General features: G+C 40.7%; 2 protein-coding genes across 4 annotated transcripts; both read right to left on the bottom strand.

Annotated features, from left to right (window-relative positions):
• Window positions 1–466: 466 nt before the first annotated feature.
• LOC308292226 (progranulin-like) lies at window positions 467–4,626 on the bottom strand. The gene is made up of 5 exons (XM_080734532.1): window positions 4,520–4,626; window positions 4,126–4,269; window positions 1,163–1,504; window positions 879–1,055; window positions 467–646 (listed from the first exon to the last, which is right to left on the bottom strand). The coding sequence occupies exons 2-5, from the start codon at window positions 4,267–4,269 to the stop codon at window positions 641–643; spliced, it is 669 nt and encodes a 222-aa protein (XP_080590658.1). The 5' UTR covers window positions 4,520–4,626; the 3' UTR covers window positions 467–640.
• A 356-nt stretch (window positions 4,627–4,982) lies between these two features.
• fam133b (family with sequence similarity 133 member B) lies at window positions 4,983–16,644 on the bottom strand. Of its 3 annotated transcripts, none has more exons than XM_080734736.1 (11): window positions 16,508–16,644; window positions 14,368–14,465; window positions 12,620–12,698; window positions 11,052–11,198; window positions 10,933–10,965; window positions 10,744–10,815; window positions 9,896–9,994; window positions 9,116–9,154; window positions 8,515–8,691; window positions 8,036–8,086; window positions 4,983–6,526 (listed from the first exon to the last, which is right to left on the bottom strand). In XM_080734736.1, the coding sequence occupies exons 1-11, from the start codon at window positions 16,529–16,531 to the stop codon at window positions 6,413–6,415; spliced, it is 933 nt and encodes a 310-aa protein (XP_080590862.1). In that variant the 5' UTR covers window positions 16,532–16,644; the 3' UTR covers window positions 4,983–6,412. The 3 variants fall into 3 exon arrangements, with proteins under 3 accessions (XP_080590862.1, XP_080590863.1, XP_080590864.1); XM_080734737.1 differs by having other exon boundaries at window positions 9,116–9,151; XM_080734738.1 differs by having other exon boundaries at window positions 10,933–10,962.
• Window positions 16,645–19,432: the final 2,788 nt, after the last annotated feature.

The raw sequence follows: 19,432 nt of genomic DNA, 5'->3' as shown, positions 1-19,432 counted from the left end.
TATAGAAAACAAAAGTAAAACTTCATGACATGCTGTTCATACACCCTGCAGAATAACTACTGTTCACACATCCAAGATTTGAGTCACATTAAGCTTTGATAACCCACTGCATCTCGTAGTACTTTATACTGTTTTATCACAATATCATTATGTTTATTCAGAAAGAAAAATGGTAAGTAGGCTTCTCAGTAGGCTTCTGAGTAAAATATCAGGGTAGACTACTTTTCTTTTTGAGACAATCATCAAGTATTAAGTAAGATTAATATTTACATTCAGTGGTTGATATGAAGATATGAACAACATACTGACAGACAAACATGTAGAAATACTGTAGATCACAGAACATAAATAAAAGGTCTTGCTGTCACTCCAGCTTCCTCATTTAAAGAATAATGAAATCACAACTTGTGACAAAGACACATGATGAGTTATTGTGAAATCGGTTTATTCAAGTTGATGACACAATTTAACAAGGCGACAGAGACTCACATGATAGAAGTCAAGCTGAAAACAAGGATTTGGTGCCTAATAGAGACCAAATGTTTGGTTTTTGGTTGTCTTGCATGTTGACAAACCACCATGGGACAGCATTGGGTCACACAGCTGGTGAATCGACTGTCTTCAGAGTCACAGAACATCACTAGATCTGAAAAGAAATACAGATCAGGGCTTAATATTCATTCCATAAAAGCAGCGTAATTACACATCATTTTACAATTATGTACAACATGTTGGTTGCCAGCAATCCAGCTAGTAGAGGGTAAGGATCAAGGGTTTTGAGTTGAATACTTTTAACTTGTTTATCCTTGTGAAAAGTCACCAACCTTTATGACAAAAGGCTCCATAACCACACTGAAAATGTATATACTTATTCTTACCTCCTGTTCATACACTTGGTTCTCCCACTTGGGGATGTAGTCGGCTGGGACGGAGGCCAGGGCAGGCCGCCTTGGAGCAAAGGGGTAGGGCAAGCCCTGTCTCTCACATTTGGTGTACGTCTTGTCACAGTCGAAGCCATAAGGACAGCAATGGGCCCCATTCAAACAGCATTTACTCTGAGAAGGACAGAGAAACCAACAAGAAGCCCAAAAGTGGTCAGCTGATTCAAAAATATCTTGTTTTCATGCAGTTGAAAATAAATACTCGATAAATCATAACTTACAGGGGAGTAGGGGCAACACCACCATTTTCCCAACAGTGTGAAGCAGCAGGAATAACCATCATTACAAGTGTACTGCTTGTCACACCACACAGCTTTAGTCTTGGATGGTTGGACCATCTCCTCGCGCAGGGTCATCTCCTGCTCCTGGCCATGTTCGGGCCTGGTTTCATATTCTCTCCACGGGTGGTGATCCGCTTGGAGGGATTGAGAACCTGGCTCCTGTGGCTCCACCTTCTTCAGCATGGGAACGCTGTCCTGTCCAAACTGATCACACGTGAGTGTTGCAGCATTGCAGAACTTGCCAGCAGGGCAGCAGCGGACATAGTCAGCACAGCACACAGCCTGGGGAAAAATAAACATAGACAATAATACAAACCTTTGCATACTGTGCATACAGGAAGATTGATTGCAATGAACAAATAATTGCTAAGCGCTGTCTGACTAATTAGCGCTGGAAGTGGGCCTTATTGTCGATATTCACACATGGGCCATAACATCTTATGGTGGGGTCTCCAACCCTGAATATGACGTAAGTGCGAAATGGCTGCTGTTTATTATATCCAAGCAACCGGTCTGGGTAAAAGTAACCTTCCGTCGTATCTGTATTCTTTAACCAGTGCTATCTGGTCTAGGGTTAGCAAAATCTCCCAAGCTGCAGTGGAATTTCAATAACATAGGAGCCCCTTTGCGAGTGCTAACTCGGCATCTGTTGCTGTAGTGTTGGTAATGTCTTATCCTATAAACATATCCTACTGCATCAGGCACCTGCTCCTAGGTCACCACCATGCCATGGTCTGCTGTCGCTGTCCATCGGCTGTGGTGCTGAATTCCACTGCATGAATTAAACAGACGTGTCGTGGGCAGTCAATTTATCATGACTGGCAAACGGTTTTCTTTCTCCTTCAGAACAAGCTTGTTGTGTGGCTTGCTTGGCTCAATAAGTTACAATTTGTGCTTATGATTGTACTCGATTTTCAGGCTATTTATGTTATGGCTATAGTGTCCCACATGCATATTTTACTTTTTTTGTGTGTGAGACTATTGTCATGGCAGTTCCCTGAACAGCATTTGTGCCATGTTTGGTGATGACCGGAGCAGCAGTGTGGCCTCTGGGGGACCCAGACATGGCCCCTGGTGTGACTATTGTCATGGCCAACCTCTGAACAGTGTTTGGGCCAACTTTGGTAATAATTGGAGCACTTCCATCACTTCCACTTCCATCAATTTCCTTTTACATTTACATTTATAGAGCACTTTCCACTGATGAAAACCTTAAAGTGTGTGAATGTGGTGCAGTTCATGTTTTTGGTACACCTAGTCATTGCCATGGGTGTGCTTCATGGAAATCAAATGCTCCCCATATATACTAAAATCTTATCTGGTAATTTTTTTCACTCACACAAATAGCCTACATTCACACACCATTTCTAAAGAATTGATTCTCTTGACTGATATTGCAACCTGTCAAAAGCTAATAGGTCCCTATAACAGCCTTAGTTAGCCTACATGAGAATAGGTTCAGCTAATTGGTTGATGCATTGTTGCAATGTGCACACAGCTGCTGCAAACATTTAGTTTGGAAAATAAAAAGAAAGCAGGAAATAGTAACTATTTTGAATCACTTTGGCCAAGGTGATTCAAAATGGATATTTTAACATATATTTTCATAAGTTTGTAACAGGGTTGGTTTTACTGTCTGAGCTCTGAAGAGCTGTTGATTGAGAAAGGGCTTGCACCTGAGTAATTGGGTGTGGCCTTTAAAAGGCAGGCTGCAGCACAGAGCGAGAGAGGGACAGAATGGAGTAGGGAGACAGAGGAGGAAGACCAGGCGGGGGCTGAAACTCTGGGCCGAAAGGAAGGGACACCCAGGGCAAACGGCTGCTAGGCACCCTGTGGGGTGTGCTCTGTCCGTCCGCTCATGACAGGATCCGTCTGTGGGGGGGATGAGGCAGGACGCCAGTGGGGAGAACGACCGAACGCAACACGCCATGTGACCGGGGAGACCAGAGCCACGTCGAAACACTGAAAGAAACGTCCTGAAATGTCCAGCCGAACAGCGGTGCAGAGGGGAAGTCAGCAGCCGCGCTGGACAGACGGCAGTGGTGGTGCCGTCTCCCCGTGACCAGTGTGGAAGAGGGGAAGCCACTCAACGCAACAGAGGGGCCAAGTCACGACTTGCCCCTCTCCGAGCTAAGTACCCCCTCTTGTCACTTCATTCCTGTGGAGCTCAGGAGCTGCATTAGTTTTAGTTTGTTTTATTCGATGGTTGCCCACTGCCCAGTATTGTTTTTATCCGTTTATTGTTGATCAGCCACATGTAAAAACGCTTTTTGGGACTTTTAATCTAATCATTGAAACACTGTCTTAACTTTGGTCTGCATGTTTTTTATAGATCATTGCATGTTTTATTAATTTTACTTTTTAATATGTTGAGTTTTATTGTTTGTGTGCAATGATTGGGAACCGTGTATAATTTGTGAGACAGTGTAACTGATTTGGATTGTTTCTGTCCCTCAAGGAGAACCCAGAGAGAAGAAACTGAGGCCAATATATGGACTGATGACATGATGGGACTGTTCTATTCTTAAGGGACCATATGGACATGGTTTCTAAGGAGACTCTGATTATGTTTTAATCCTGTTGGGCATTCTGTTGTAATAAACCTTTTGTATTTTGTAACCCTTGGTTTGGTGTTTTTAACTCTGCTCAACCCTGGTTTTAAAGAACCTGTTTGCCTTTTATCTATTCTAAGTTTTAAGTGAGTTCCTGGGCTCATAGCCTCCAGGTGGCGTTGTTGGCAACTACGTTTTAATACTTTTTTAACCTCGCCACAAGTTTCTGATATGGATCAGTGATTTCTTTCCACAGAGTGACATTCATTTCCTTTCTATTGCTACCGGTATACAGTTAAAAATAACAGCTATAATAAGTCGAATTCAATAGCGGTGCTGTTGTTGACTTACATTGGAATAAGGGCAACAAACGAATTTCCCAAGGGTCTTGCTCGCACAGCAGGTTTGGGTATCTAGGCAGCGATTACCATCAGGGCAGATGTAACCAAGAGAAAATCCAGCTGCCATCAGCAACAGTGCAGCACAAGTCCACATCTAGAAAAGAGAATGGTAAAACAAAGATATGCATTATTAATTACCATTATCTATCTTTCCAAACAGTAGGCCTATTTACCCTCTTAATTTTAATTTGACAATTTCCACAAATTAGTTTATAATGAGTATATTTGCGGCCCCTAGTGGCGATCAATTAAATAGAGTAGAATTTAATTTATTTATTTTTAGCATAAGGAAATTGTAATTACAGCTGTTGAGCTGTATAATAAGCACCTTTGGTTTGTTTTACCTTGTATGACTGCGTAGGTAGGTGCTCTCAGATGTCTGGGTGAGTACAAAGCAGTCTGACAAGTCTTCACCAAAAGCATCCGCGTTTTTATGTAGCTACAAAGCCTGATCCCGCCCCATGTCAAAATTGTCAACCATGACTGTATGAGTTACACTACCCGTTTTTTGGAAATGTTTAACCTTATGCAAATAAATCATCTAGATTTATTTCTTTGTCTTCCCTTTTTTATTTGAATAGAGGGCATATCTTAAAGTACATACATTAAAGTGAAGTCCCTTTCAAAAGTAGTCGTCCTCTAGCCCAAAAAGGCTGAACTGTCTGTGGCCCTTTAACACGAGGTTGTTGGTTCTGCACATAGGTAGGCTTGTTGTACAATACCATTTTTGACAGCACATCAGGCACAGGACAATTATCATTTTATTTAAAAGTCTTGACATTTTAAGACCATTTTAACCCATTAAAATAAAGGTTGAAAAACGTAAACAGGTTTTAGTTTGCGTTTCTCCCTAAATGTTAAGTTCTTTAAGACCCCTGAGAATGGAATTTAAGAATGAAACAATTATATTCAATACCATTAAACCAATACAGTCTAATTACAGCATTCTGTCTAGTTTCTGTAAGCATCTGCTGAACCATACTAGTGAACATTCCAGTAATGCCGGGAATGCGGTATAGTGCCATTTGTTGTAATTTAACTGGTCAGTCTATACTCGTCTAGATATATATTGTCAAACTGAAATGATAAACAGCGTATTTAAGATATGAATTAATCCAAGGCAGTGATTCAAAAAGGATGTGTGCCAACTAAATAAAGTTGTCAAGTCTAAAACAATAACACTTTAATGAATAGCCATTGTTTACTGTATACATTTACTGTCAAACTCATCACATCAAAGGGAAAGGGAACTATATTCCCGGTCCGAATTTTGACCATGTAATAAACATTTTTATGACAAGCCCAGCTTCAATATGAAGCTGGCAAGACAAACAGAGAGGTCATCAGGTGTACATGCATGACACAGGCACTAGCATAACAGCCTCACTGTCCCACTGACTTCAGCATTAGAGATCGGAGGGGTCTGGGTATAAAGCAGACAGTAGAGGCAAATTCACACTTTATTGCACAACGCTTGACATTGTCAGTTGGAAATGCATTATTCCTGTTGAAGGACTCGTCAGAAGGGTTGTGCAATGAAGTCAAAGACTATAAATTATCCCTCAACTCTGAGGGTGTCAGCATACAAAGGTGGGAAATGAGTACTTGGTGAACAGGACTCATTAAACAATAGAAGTCATTATCTGCAGGGAGTACAATAGGCTCTTGATAACTGGCTGGATCTGCTCTGCAACACAACAGCATTTCCCTCTCTGGTAAATGAGGATTTAACATGTGAATCATTACAAGCCAAGTAGAGAAGATCCACAAATGGTCAAACAAGGGCAGATTTGAAAATGTAATCTGTCCCTGTAACTGACCTGAAAATACAATCTAATAACAACCAAAACAAATAAAAAAATATGTAGATTTGCCACTTTAAAGGGCCGGTGGCCCCTTACGCCAAAGTCTTTACTTTCCCCACCACCATCCTTTTTGTCTAAGAGGAACACAGATTTAGAAATCTGTTGGCCTCTTTACTCAGCTCATGTCACCAAAGTTGGATGTGGAGAAGGTAAAAAACAAACATGCAAACCAACCAAAGCCAAACCTAACTAGTGAACTGTCATAAAGAGGAGAGGTGTAAAGCTGCAGTTGTTAGGGCTAATTCATACTTGATCGGATGAAGTGTCGCTCGACAAAAATAACTTCTATTCAAGTGAAAATCTAAATTCCTAGTTGAAAATCAATTATTTTTGTCGAGTCACACAGTCGTGCAACAGAGTATAAATTAGGCTTTATTCGTGATCGGAGCCAGACTGAGATGCTGCCCTCTTCTTCTTCTTCTTCTTCCTCCCATGCTTCTTATGCTTCTTTTTCCGCTTCTTTTTTGATTCGTCCTGTGGTGGAAACTGGAAAGAAGGGGCAAACATTAACAACATTAAGAGGCAGTTCCAAGATGTGAAGTTTGATTGAATGAATACTTTTTGTCTTTCTTTAACTTTGTTTTTATATTAGTTTAGGCAACTTGTACAAATATATCCAGACATTTTTTTTCACAACTGTTTCGTATACGTAATTTCTCAGCTATTTACCAAAAATATTGAATACTTTGAAGACGTTTGTTAACAGTACGGTAGTAGTCAAAAAAGCTATGATAAAAGCATAAAAAGCCCCAGTGTGCTGTTTTTTTTCCATTTTTCATCAACAAGACATAACAATGCATTACAGATCAGTACCACCACCAATATATACATTTACAGAAAAAAAAAAAAAAGAGGGGTGGGTGCGGGGCATAGGATGATACTCCTACGGGGCTATGCCCACTAAGCTATGGAATAATAACAAGGAATACTTAAAGCTATACTGTGTAAGTTGCTCAACTAGTGGTCAGTAGCGGTATTGCTTTTTTCGGCCGTTTTTCGGCCGGAGTCGTCGCGGACCACCGCCGCGGACCACCGGAGCGGCGCCAGCAAACCACCGCGACCGATAGTAATCCGTGGAGGGGTAGAACGCATGGTAGAACGTAATTTTCTGGCCAGGATTTGTGGATTAAGAGGTTAAAATCCTTCACCATGGTAAACACTGTAGCCAAGCGGAGGCGCTTCCTGGAGACCAGAGCAGATAAGCTGTGATTGGCCGGTAGTGTACCATGTGTGCATGATCGGCGATGTGATTGGGCAACGTATACACAACGTATACAGATGATGCAGATTACGTCATTTTGGCGCGAAATCCCGCCCCTGTCACTGCTAAGAAGAAAACATATAAAGAGAAGGCTTCAGAAGCTGAAAATAACGGAGTGGGTGTTCTAAAACTTTAGCGATTTAACAGTTAGGACAATTTTAAGATTTGTTTTATAAAAAAAGTTACATGGTACAACTTTAACTCATATGCTGCCATTTAACAATACCTTCGTACTCTTTAACTGCCATTCGTCTCCATAGACTTCCATGTAATTCATAGTGCACATATCATGCACACCCATGCCTAGATAATGCACCACGTGTGTCCACATTGCTCACAGCTTTCAAACAAAAAAATCCGAATGGAAATCCGTTCAGGCATTCATGAGATAGCAGCCATTATGTTTTACACTGTTGTGAGCTTGGAGGTCTGCTACCTGAGTTGTATGGGGGTTGTATGGGGGTTAAACAAGCAATTTCGCGATCGCTATCATGCCTACTAACGTTTTTGGGGTCCCAAAACGTTTTTTGAAAAAAAAAATTTTTGAAAAAAAAATTTTTTTTTTCTTTCAAAATGGCGGAAATTCTCGGGTTCCTCGGGCGTGGCAGGGAGGGACATCGCGAAATTCTCGGGTTCCTCGGGTTTGGCAGGGTATGAGTTAACAAGCAAAAGTTCCCAAGTATTTGGTGCTTCTTTTTTTATTTTAATTCAGTACAATGACATAAGATACTTACAGTAATTCTGTCCTTCTCTTCACTAATTCTCTTTTTCTTCTTAGGTTGAACCTGGGTTAAGTGAAAAAGTAGAAATGAGAAACCACAAAACAGTTACCCACTTCCACAAATCCACAACAGAGGGACACAAAGAGCCTTTTCCCCCCCATCAAGATCTTAACGGTGTTTGACTTGTAAAACACCTGCTTGCTAACCAAGCACGTACAGTGTTTTTGAACATTATTTTGCACAATCTCTTTGCATCTATTGTTTGTTTTTAGACTGCATCTAGGGAAGAAATTGTTCGCAATAGCTATCAATATAATGACAACTATGCAAGCTGGCCTGCTTTAAATTAACTGATATGTATTAGGTTTTGCTTAAAATAAAACTGCAATATAAAAGCAGTATTCTTGCATACATGGCTATTCTGCAACAAATCTCAGCAAGGTTAATAGCATTACAAACCATAGCTGGAAAACCATTTGGTGAAAACATACCTGGCACATGTTTTTAAAAAAGATGCCCCCAGGGATGTATAAAGGCTGATCTCTTGCTGTCGATATAGGCATCTTTACACTGACTCCTTCCGCCTCTTCAGAATCAGCTGAGGACTCTGAGGAAGAGTCTTTATGGCTTTGTTCTCCCTTCCTCTTCCTCCGGTGGCTTTTTTCATCCTGTGGCAAACATGAGATTGACAGACTTAGAATTCATTGATCAGAACAACATATTAAACAGTATGTTATTAATTAAACATGAGATTGACAGACTTAGAATTCATTGATCAGAACAACATATTAAACAGTATGTTATTAATTAAACAACAACCTCTGAGGTCACTGGAGACGACAACAGGAATAGTTATGCCAATTGTAAAAAATAAAATAAAAAGCCTGATAACTGACCCTTGTCAATGACATTAACCGTTACCCCCAGGGTTTTAAATATTTTCAGGCCAAGGTCTCCTTAGCTGAAGAGACTTAAAACACTTTTAAACTGAAAGCTTTATGGTCAGTAAAGAGTTTAACAATTAACTTTTAACACCCCCAAAGAGGAACAAAAACATAAAATGAATGCAATTTGATCAAAATGAAGAAGTACCTTTTCTTTGTCTCCTTCCTCTCTGGGTCTTTTCTTCTTCTTGGAAAAAGAAAATGCATAAAAAAAGACAAAACAGCATTTAGAATGGACCCCTAAATTGATATGCATGCATTTGGCCACAGACCATGGCGTTTTTTAGCAGAACAAAGGCAACCTGGATGCTCTTCAGAGTTCAAAAGGGCATACATTTTGACCTGAAAGATATTAGAGACATGCAGTTTGAATGGAAATTATGCCTGAGCCAACCAGGGGGAGAGTTCTGCCGATTTAAAATGAGCCCAATACGGAACTAAAACTTCCTATGATTGGCCGCTAGTTGCGCTGTTTTCCCCCTGGCCGGTTGCAAAAAGAATTGTTCTCCAATGGATCCCATTCATTTTCCCCTTTCGTGTTCTAACCTTAATTAACATTTTCATGAATACTTTATGGTTCCTATCGCTAGTTAAAAATTGCCTTTCAATCACGATGATATGCGTTTTGTGAAAATAAGGTCCCATTCATGTTAAAATTGATGATAAAGTTGCGAGGGGCGTGGCCAATTAAACTGATACCAGCCGGCCGTGTTCTTCTTCGTGTGCTATATTTCGGGAGGCTCCGACCACATTCTCCCATGTATCCCTGCGGTTGCACGTGACCGTTGGCAGCCAATAGACTCCTCTGTTTGCATTTCAATCTATGATGGCAACACCCATGCCAAGGACCCATATTGTGTCATTTGCGCTGCATAGAAACCAATGGCTTCGCTTTGTGCATATCTTTTATACAGTCTATGGAGCCAACCTTGCTTTCTGGGTCGGAATCAGCTGCCGAGTCGTCAGTCGCCCTCCTGGCTGAAGACTTCTTCCTTTTCCGCTTCTTCTTCACGCTTTTCTTTTCATCCTGTTAAAAGTAAATAAATGGAATAAACAATTGAAATAAAGATGAGCAGCTGAGCAAGAGCAGAGTGCGGGAGTTTTTGTTCATGAAATATCTTATCATGATTTCTTCAAAAGTAAATAAATGCCATCAACTCATTTCTATTCTGCGTAGGGGTGAGGGGTAAGCTATTTCATCTGCAGTTTTTACTCATTATAATCTTTCTTTATATTATTAAAGAATATATCCTTTTTTGAAGAAATAAATAAATAATTAAAATCCAAGTTTATTGCTTCAGCAATTCAGATATCTGCATATCATCACTACAATATTAACTCAATGTCAAACCTTAAAGAAAACATGATTATCAGGTATTGTGATTATACTAACTAGGAAGAAGATTTGTTCCAAAACAAGTGTACAGAAAGAGTTAAAATTAGATTTTTATGTGGCCACACCCACCAGTTCATTAAGTATGTCTGGTTGTCATGGTGGGTGGTAACCCAGCTGAAGTTAGCCACACCCACAGTGTTGGGTGAATGGTAAAAGAGGAGGGGATGATTATATGATGTCACTATCTGTGTTTTTGGATGAGCACTTTTGACCCACAAGGTGGCAGGCAGCCTTGAGGAAGAAACCCAAAATACAAAGGGAATACATAATTGCTCATAACAACCATACCAGGGGGTCTAATGAAATACTTTCAACCTCCTAGACACATGAAAACCAGAAAAAGTACAAAACTATGGCACCACCTCTAAGAAAGGACTCACCTCGTCCTCGGACTCCGAGGAAGAACTGCTGGAGGAATCAGAACTCGATGAAGAGGAGGAAGATGAAGAATGCTTGACCAAAACATAACCAAAGCAGATCTCGTTAGACTTGATTGTCATTCTCTGACCTGCTTAAATGTGCATAATGTTGGGCATTCGGACATCAGAATACGGGAGAGCTTTCCTCACCCTGCTAGATTTCTTCTTCTCTTTCTTTTTCTTCTAAGACACAAACAAAACCAAAGTCAGAAAGGCAAGGACATCTTCACAAATTAAATACAAAATATCTCAGTGGAGAGGAGACCTACCTCTTTCTTCTCCTTCTTCTCCTCTTTCTCCTTCTCTTTTTCAGCAATCTTTGTCTCTTTGTCCTTTGCCTTTTTCTCTTTTTCCTTCTCCTTCTCAGCCCCGGCTAACAGCTTCTCTCTGTTTTTAGCCAGCTCTTTCCTCCATCTCTGAGGAAACAGTACAAGTATGTTTTACAACTGGATAAGTTGACATTTGTGTATATATTGTATCTGGAAATTTCCCCAATTGTCTATGCTTGTCTAAGAGGCATTTATACCAAGTCTAATTAAAACTAACTTCATCCAGATGCAAAGAGAAGGCCCTCGTCTCTCAAGTTCTCTTGCGTATGGCAGTCCCATAGTGCACAAGATCTTTTCAGATAGGGGTCCGTGGCCAAATTCATCAATTTGGAGGTGCTTGACATGAAGGTTTGAGAACCACTGGTATAGAAGCACAGCCCTGCCATATATCCTGAAGCCGAGGCCAAATTGGCCCGAATCGCAAGAAAGAGCCCTCACAGCACATGGTTGGTTCTACAGACTCCAAATTTCGCAGGGTAACGGTTAATAGCACAGATACAGAGATCTCCATAATGGGCATAAAGGGACACAGACAGACAGATACAGAGATCTCCATGTATGGGCATAAATGGACACAGGCAAACAGATGGTCAATAAGGGTCTTATCACAACAGGTTTAATGGGACCGTTCGTCCCACCGGCCTCAAATTCAGCACACGCTTTCCCTGGTTTTCCGGAACCAGAGCGAAAGGTTTGGAATATCTGTATGTGGAGCTGATGTCTGACATCAGGGTTTTCCGGAACCAGCACATACACAGGCATAAAAGGAACACAGACAGACAGATACAGAGATCTCCATATAGACATAAAATGGATGCAGACAGATAGATATATGCATATATGGGCATAAATGGACACAGGCAAACAGACATCGTTCCCGAGTAGGCCGGTCCCCCGACTAGACGCTCGGCCGCCTGTCAGGAAGATACATAGATCTCCATATACGGTATGGGCATAAAATGGATGCAATGGGCAATGGTCAAAACGGGTCCTATGACAACAGGTATAATGAGGTTCGCATTAAAGGGCGGGGCATTCATTCCCTATTTACATTGTTCCCGAGTAGGTCGGTCTCCGACTAGACTCTCGGCCGCCCTTCTAGCTTGTATAATTGGTACATCATTCTACAGTAGATGGACTAGTAAGATCAGTAATACAGGCTGAATGGAATTAAGTAGCTGGTAGGACAGAAAAGGTATATCCATTTATATTTAAGCCTATATGCCATTTTTAATGGTCAAAGAATGTGCGTTACCTTCGTCTCCATTATTATGCACACCTGACCTGACCAGGCACAAATGGGCATGTCAGATGTTACGTGATCTTGTCTTTTATATTATTGCCCTTTTTCTGAGCGGTGGTCACACCACTCCTATACGGAGCTTTGTGTGTATGCGTGAACCTGAATTTCTCTCTGGATTAATAAAGGTCCATCTATCAAGGGGTGGGAATTTCTCCTTCAACCATTTCAGGGCAACATGTCTGCTGTTCAGGTGAGGGAGATGTACCTCGTTCATCTTATCCTCAAAGTCAGCCAGGGCTCTGGAGCCTTTCTTCTTCTTCTCCAGCTGCTCTTTGACCTCCTCCCTGAGAGAGAAGTGAAACATTCAGCTATAATACTCTGATGAAATGTTTTTTCTTTTCTTTCATCATAGGGGGATGTCAGCATCAAATGGTTTAGTGCTAGTAGTTTTCTTTTGAGTAGAGGGATACTGTAAACATTCAGAGCAAACACACAGAATGTAGACGATGCACTTTACCGTTTCCACCTTATTCTTTTCCAATGGCACACACTTGGTGAATTATCAACTACAACTGTTCTCATAAGTCTCTGAAACGGGTCACTAATGGAACATTGCACAACTATTACACTCAGATCTACCAGTTAACCATGGCATGAGGCATTGCATGGTGTGGGAATAAACATCACCTTCAGTATGACCCGATATGTTTGTTTGTTAATGACATTTTCACACTTCAGTTCGACCATGATTGCCAATTCAATCGGACCAAAGGTTTCCAAGTTGCTTGTTGTTTGTTTGTTAAACTGTTAACATAACATTGCACAACTAGCTGGCTGCAAAGCTACACAACTAAGCAATTCAGTGGGGTTTTCCCCAAGGCAAACCAGTTTATGAAATGCTACAGTGTTGTATTGTATCTGGGTACATTCATTACACCTCAGGCACACTGAAGTTTCACCGTCACTACCCTCAGTCTGTGACAACAAGAGTGTACTGATTAGTACAGTATGCTGCCATGCATTATGAATCTACTGTATGCTTTTGACATAGGACTCACTTGTAATCTAGACGGTAACATGATTCATTTGTTGCATACCAAGTGTTACCATAATGGTCAACGTACTCTTTATTTGTGTGAAGTTCACAGAACCAATGCATTTCAAAACGCAACAGGTAAATTAAAGGAGTAGTTCACCCCCAAAATGACTTTTTTTCTATTGATTAGTCACGCCATGGAGAGTAGAGTTCAATAATATTTTTTGGTTTTTGTCACATTCCTAAGACAAAAATGTGATAACAATAAATTTACCCCCATTGATTCCGGATGGTGACCCGTTTCGAAACGGGTCACCATCCGGAATCAATGGGGGTAAATTTACTCAAATCAAATTTTTGTCTTAGGAATGCGACAAAAAACAAAAAATATTATTGAACTCTACTCTCCATGGCGTGACTAATCAATAGAAAAAAAGTCATTTTGGGGGTGAACTACTCCTTTAAAGGTAGTGTAAATGTTTTCAGTAATTTCAGTAGTATGCCTTTCTCTCCAGCTCTGTAATAAACAGAAAATACATTTTCAGGTGGGTTGTCAATTTCATCTAATCAGGAGTAGAGTACCTATTTATCAGCTTCGGCTTTGTCTGCCAATTTCTTTGGTTCATCTGTCCCAATTTCATTTCTTATTCCTGTATTTCTATCTCCTGAGTGGATGTAACTTGGTATACTGATCTGAAAATGTATTTTCTGTTTACTAAAGAGGTGGATATGGGCCGGGGAGACCCCACTTCTGAATATATTTACAACAGCTAAGCAAAAGGTGGTGAAGTGTAACTAACATTTAACTTTGTGTCAGTTCTGCAAAGTTCTAGCAGTACTTGTGCAGAATGTGCAGTAACCACTGGTTTATTCTTCTCAGATTCTTTCGCTCGTCTGTTTTTGCTGTGTGCTAGCCTAGGACAGGCACAATAATTATGAATGCTGTCCAACAGTGAAACGGTTTGACCTGTGCTTACCATGTTGGCCGAGGTCTACTGAGGTAATCCTGAATAGATGGTCCAGAGTTCGCTGGAGGTCCTCTGGCCCTTGCAGCAGCTATTGGGTTGACATAAGACTGAACCACACACACACACACACACACACACACACACACACACACACACACACACACACACACACACACACACACACACACACACACACACACACACACACACACACAGGCATGATGTTATGTGAAGTATTATTAGGGCAGTGGTTCCCAAACCTGTTAGCTCAAGACCCAAAAGCGAAACTAGTGAAAATAGCAGATCTGCAAGCTCACAGCGCGGCACGAAGCGACGCGCTGTGAGCTTTGAGTAGCTATTTTCACTACTTCTTAAGGGTTTGTTTTCTAATTTATGGAATTTCTTTGATTTATTTTTTAGTTGTTCATGAAATTCTTTAGAAAAATCATTGAATATGTTTTTAAATCATGAACCAATGTGAATATAAATATTTGTAAATGTTTTAAAAAAATAATAAACTAAAGGTAGTAAACAAAAAATAAATAATATTTACTCGTGACCCATACAAATGTTTCCCTGACCCACAAATGGGTGCCGATCCACTGTTTGGGAAACAGCGCTTTAGGGCATTACTACAGGTATATCATGGGCTTCTGAAAATGTTAAGATTAATATGTGCCAAATGTACATGAATAGTAGGATTCCTGGATCAGTTTGCTGCTGCTGCTTGTGGATTTGTTCAACCAAATAAAAAAGGCCTCTCTCTCCAATGTCTAGCCCCATATAACCTCACCCGAGAGACTAGTTTCCATATTTCACAACCGAACATAATATGACACTCGGTTTCTGTTTACAAATAAAATGCCAACTTTGCTCTATTTATAGGGTGTGCCAAATGTAGTTCTAAGAGCGGCCATTTCTTGGGTAAACACAGCTTAGACTATAGCATTAGTTCTATGCAATCAAACAATTGAAACACCTGTGTTTTGACCCAAGAAATGGCCGCTAAGGACTACAATGACGTAGCCGCTGGCACACACTATAGCACCGCTGGTTAAAGACTCCAGCCATATTTTAAGATGCATTAAGTGTCTGAGTTGCCCAAGACCAAGACACGCATAAAAACCGATAAAAACAAAGATACAGACTGTAACAACAAAATCAAACCTCGGTTCGAAGTGGAGCGGTGAATTTGAGCAGCTGTACCCTATGTGAGTGAGTGAGTGAGTGTAAACTGTGCCTGTGAGTGAGTGGTGAGTGTGCCTGGCCTGCACAAAACAGCGCCCCTCCTTTAACTAGTGTTGTGTGTGGCCACTCAAGGTATTGCCCAGGCTACGGACAGGGCCAGCCAGCCAGCCAGCCAGCCAGCCAGCCACATACCCACGGATATACCTGTTCATTGGGAGCGCTTTCACCGCTCCAAAAAAAGTATCCCGAGTCCCGACACATTCACGTAGAACAGTGGTTTTCAAAGGGGTCCTTACCTTGAGGGAGTTCCAGGGGGTCCCCTCCCGCTAAATGATAGTTAGGAACCAAATGGACCCTTGTTGGATGTGTAATAATTACTCTCAGAGAGTGTGCAAATGGGTCCAATTGGTTTCGTTTGTATTTTGTACACGATTGGGTGGATAACTCTCAGAGAGTGTGCAAATGGGTCTATTTGGTTCCGTTTGTACACTCAGAGTTAAATTAACATTGCCTTTACAATATAAATTGGGGTCTCAGAGATAGAAATATCATTCAATGGGGTCCGTAGCCTAATGCATGTCAAACTGGGGATCCTTGAAATTAAAATGGTTGAGAATCACTGCTAGAGCCATAAAAATCTTGAGTCCCTGACATCTCTTTTCAAATAGGGGTCCACGGGCTAATAAGACTTATAAGAGTCAATTTGGGGGTCCTCAACATGAAAAGGTTTGAGAACCACTGGTGTAGAATATACGCTTTTTAACATAAACGAACGATTCCACGCATGTCTTAACTGTCCTAAAGTGCTACAAAGGCCTAGCAGTCTAGCAGTGCACTACTCGGGTTAGCTAATAATGCTAACTTAGCTTGCTGGCTGAAAGCCACACAGGTAACTATCATTCTGTCGAGGGCTTTAGGTTTTCATAGCTTACAGCCAGGGAATATCTGCCACATTACGTACCACTCTATTGTCTCTCTTCCCCATGTCGAATTATTTCGCTGACAAGAATATCACGCCAAATGCTAACATTAGCGTTACATCGCTAACGCTAACATAGCTAACATTTGTTTGTGTTCATGCACTGCTGCAGCCTCTCTTGTAATGCAGGGTTTCTCTGTCTGTAGGAATTAAGAAACACAGGTCTGCCACCTAGCGGAAGAAGCTGCTACCTGCAGGCTAAGCAATGTTAAATCTGGGAATAAATTCCTTACCAATACATTTCTATACCAATGTGTCTGAAAAGATGTCTAGAGAAACACATCTCACAAATATTATAATTCAGTTTCCCTAGGGGAATCTAAGACAGCTGCTGAAAGTTGTGGTAGGCCTACCATTAACTTTACTAGAGTAGGCCTATTACAGGAAAAACAAAAAAATACAAAAAATAAAATAAAATCTGCATGTGAGGGACCAACCAAGGATTTTGGTGGTGTCCTGTAGGCTATTGTGATATTTTTTGTTTAACTCTATATTCCATTAATATTTTGGATTGGTGGCCTGGTGGGTCTCGACTCTCACCATCTCCCCAGATCTTGGAGAAAATACATTTTCAGGATTGATATAACAATTATATCCAACCATTAGCGAGAACCCTACAGAGGTATTTTATCGGCTCCAGTTTTATATTGTTCCAGATTGTTTTATAACCTTCACTTGCTTATCCTGTATGTTGTTCAATGCCATTTTGATCACACATGCACATCCTGGTACACTTACTAGCAATCCAAATATCCTTAAAAAGAAGCTACAGACCCTGCAAAGTAAATTAGACAGGTTGATCCTTAAAAAAGAATCCACCATAGAAGAACCCATTTTCTCCCCTGCTCATTTTATTTGCTTCAAGTGGCTCATATAGAGGAGAGAGAGTATCACATATTCAAATGTGTATGTTCCAAAGCAGGGGTCTTTGACATTTTTCAGACCATTGCACCCTTTAACTGAGGGAGAGATGAAGCAGGGACCGACTAATACGTTGTGAGCTTGTAGATCTGCTATTTTGGGTTAAAATTCTTCTCAGAATATAGGGATGCTATGGTTCAAGTGGTTAATGTAAAAGTAAAAGTTTATATCACACAAAGATTTGGAGGAGCCCTTGTAGTAACTAGTCTGAGGACTAGTTGAAGACCCCTGTTCCACAGCATTGTAAACAAGCATTAAAACCCAAATATCTAGTTATACACAATTCATTATTCTACCAGTGTGAGCTCCGCAGACTAGCAGATTCTAAAGGGGAAAGAAGAAGGACACTCTGCAGCAGCTATGAGGAATGGCTCAAGTGATATAGCCTTGCTGGCTCTTTAGCAGCTGGACCTAGATGAGTTGTAACATGTCCTTTACAGTGCCCTGTTGTGTTTTGATATTTTATTGTTTTGGGTGTCTGTATGTCTCCGCACCCCATGGCACTCATACACATGTACCAATACGTATACGTTCTGTCAATAAAAATGATAAGCTCACTCTCCTGGTTGGATAAAATTGTACTGACATTTTATTTTCAGTTTACTAAAGTGACAGAGAGACTCCTGTTACTGAACAAACACTCTATAGAAGATTATCAGTATGTAGAGCTATTTAAGAAAATAAATGTATATACGTTTGTATATAATTTATACCAGCCGTAACTGTAAATCAAATTTACAGATTTAATTAAACTATCAAAGTTATTCATTTGCAAAACACTGGTATGATATGATATGACATAGTACTTGGTCTTCTTATCTTGAACAACGAATATCAAAATAATCTTGCCCCTCTTGATATTGTTTATATAGTAATTAAATACACATTATTAATGTGTGAAGGCCTGGTGCAGACAGATCTTTTTTTCCCCCTCAATATAATTTTCCATGCCTCAGCAGCAACCATGTCAAATGCCTTGTATTTGTGATGCTTGACCAAAAGTTGATTCTGATTCTTAATGTGTCTGGGACTTGTCACCCTTCTGGCTCCCAAACTGTGGAACAAACTCCCCATTGCAGTTAGAACTGTAGACTCACTCCCACTCTTCTGTCGTTATCTGAAGACTCACCTCCTCAGACTTCACCTTACCTAACCAATAGCACGTGCCCTATAACCTTGACGACCTTGCAGGCTTATGCAAAGGCAAAGATTTAGATAGCATGTTATATACTGTAGACAGACGCCAAATTCATTTGTAGACCTGGCATCCTATGCGTTTAGTTTTGATATTATTGATACTTGTTTTTAGATTGATGATAGATTCTTGGTTTACCATAGATCAGGGGTCTTCAGCGTTTTCAGGCCAAGGACCCCTTAGTTGAGAGAGAGATGAAGCAGGGACCCCCTCAACTTGTTCATAGATTCCATATAGTTTCATCGTTTGACGGCACAATCATCAGTGTATTTTGGATTCATGTCAATTTGTGTTTTCAGTTCATGTCAATTTGTGTTTTCAGATATTTAACCACTAGAACCATACTTAATAAACTTGACCTTTCACTCTGTACTTAGTCTGCTCTTTTCCCCCTTTACACCAAACCTCTTTGCCAAAAATAGCAGATCTACAAGCTCACAACGCCTCGCAGCGTAAAGTTCTCAGAATATGGACACTAAGGTTCAAGTTGTTAATATAAAAAAAGATTGGAAGATTTGGAGGACCCCCTGTAGTAACTCTGAGGACCCCCTAGGGGTCCCGGACCCCCTGTTGAAGACCCCTGCCATAGATGACCATTTCTATGCAGTTCATGTATTACCTCATGTTTACCTTGCTCACTGTAAATCGATCTGGATTAAGTGCGTCTGCTAAATGCCTAAATTGTCAATTGTGATAACAGTCAGTGGTAGAAATCGAGAGGTTGCAGGCAGTGCAGGCAGTGCAACCGCACCCGTGCCCATGATGCTGGAGTGGGGGAGGAGGAATGGAGG

The sequence above is a fragment of the Nannobrachium achirus genome (assembly GCF_963921795.1).
Source record: "Nannobrachium achirus genome assembly, chromosome: 10".
NCBI lineage: Eukaryota > Metazoa > Chordata > Actinopteri > Myctophiformes > Myctophidae > Nannobrachium > Nannobrachium achirus.
This window is presented reverse-complemented; position numbering and strand designations above follow the sequence as displayed.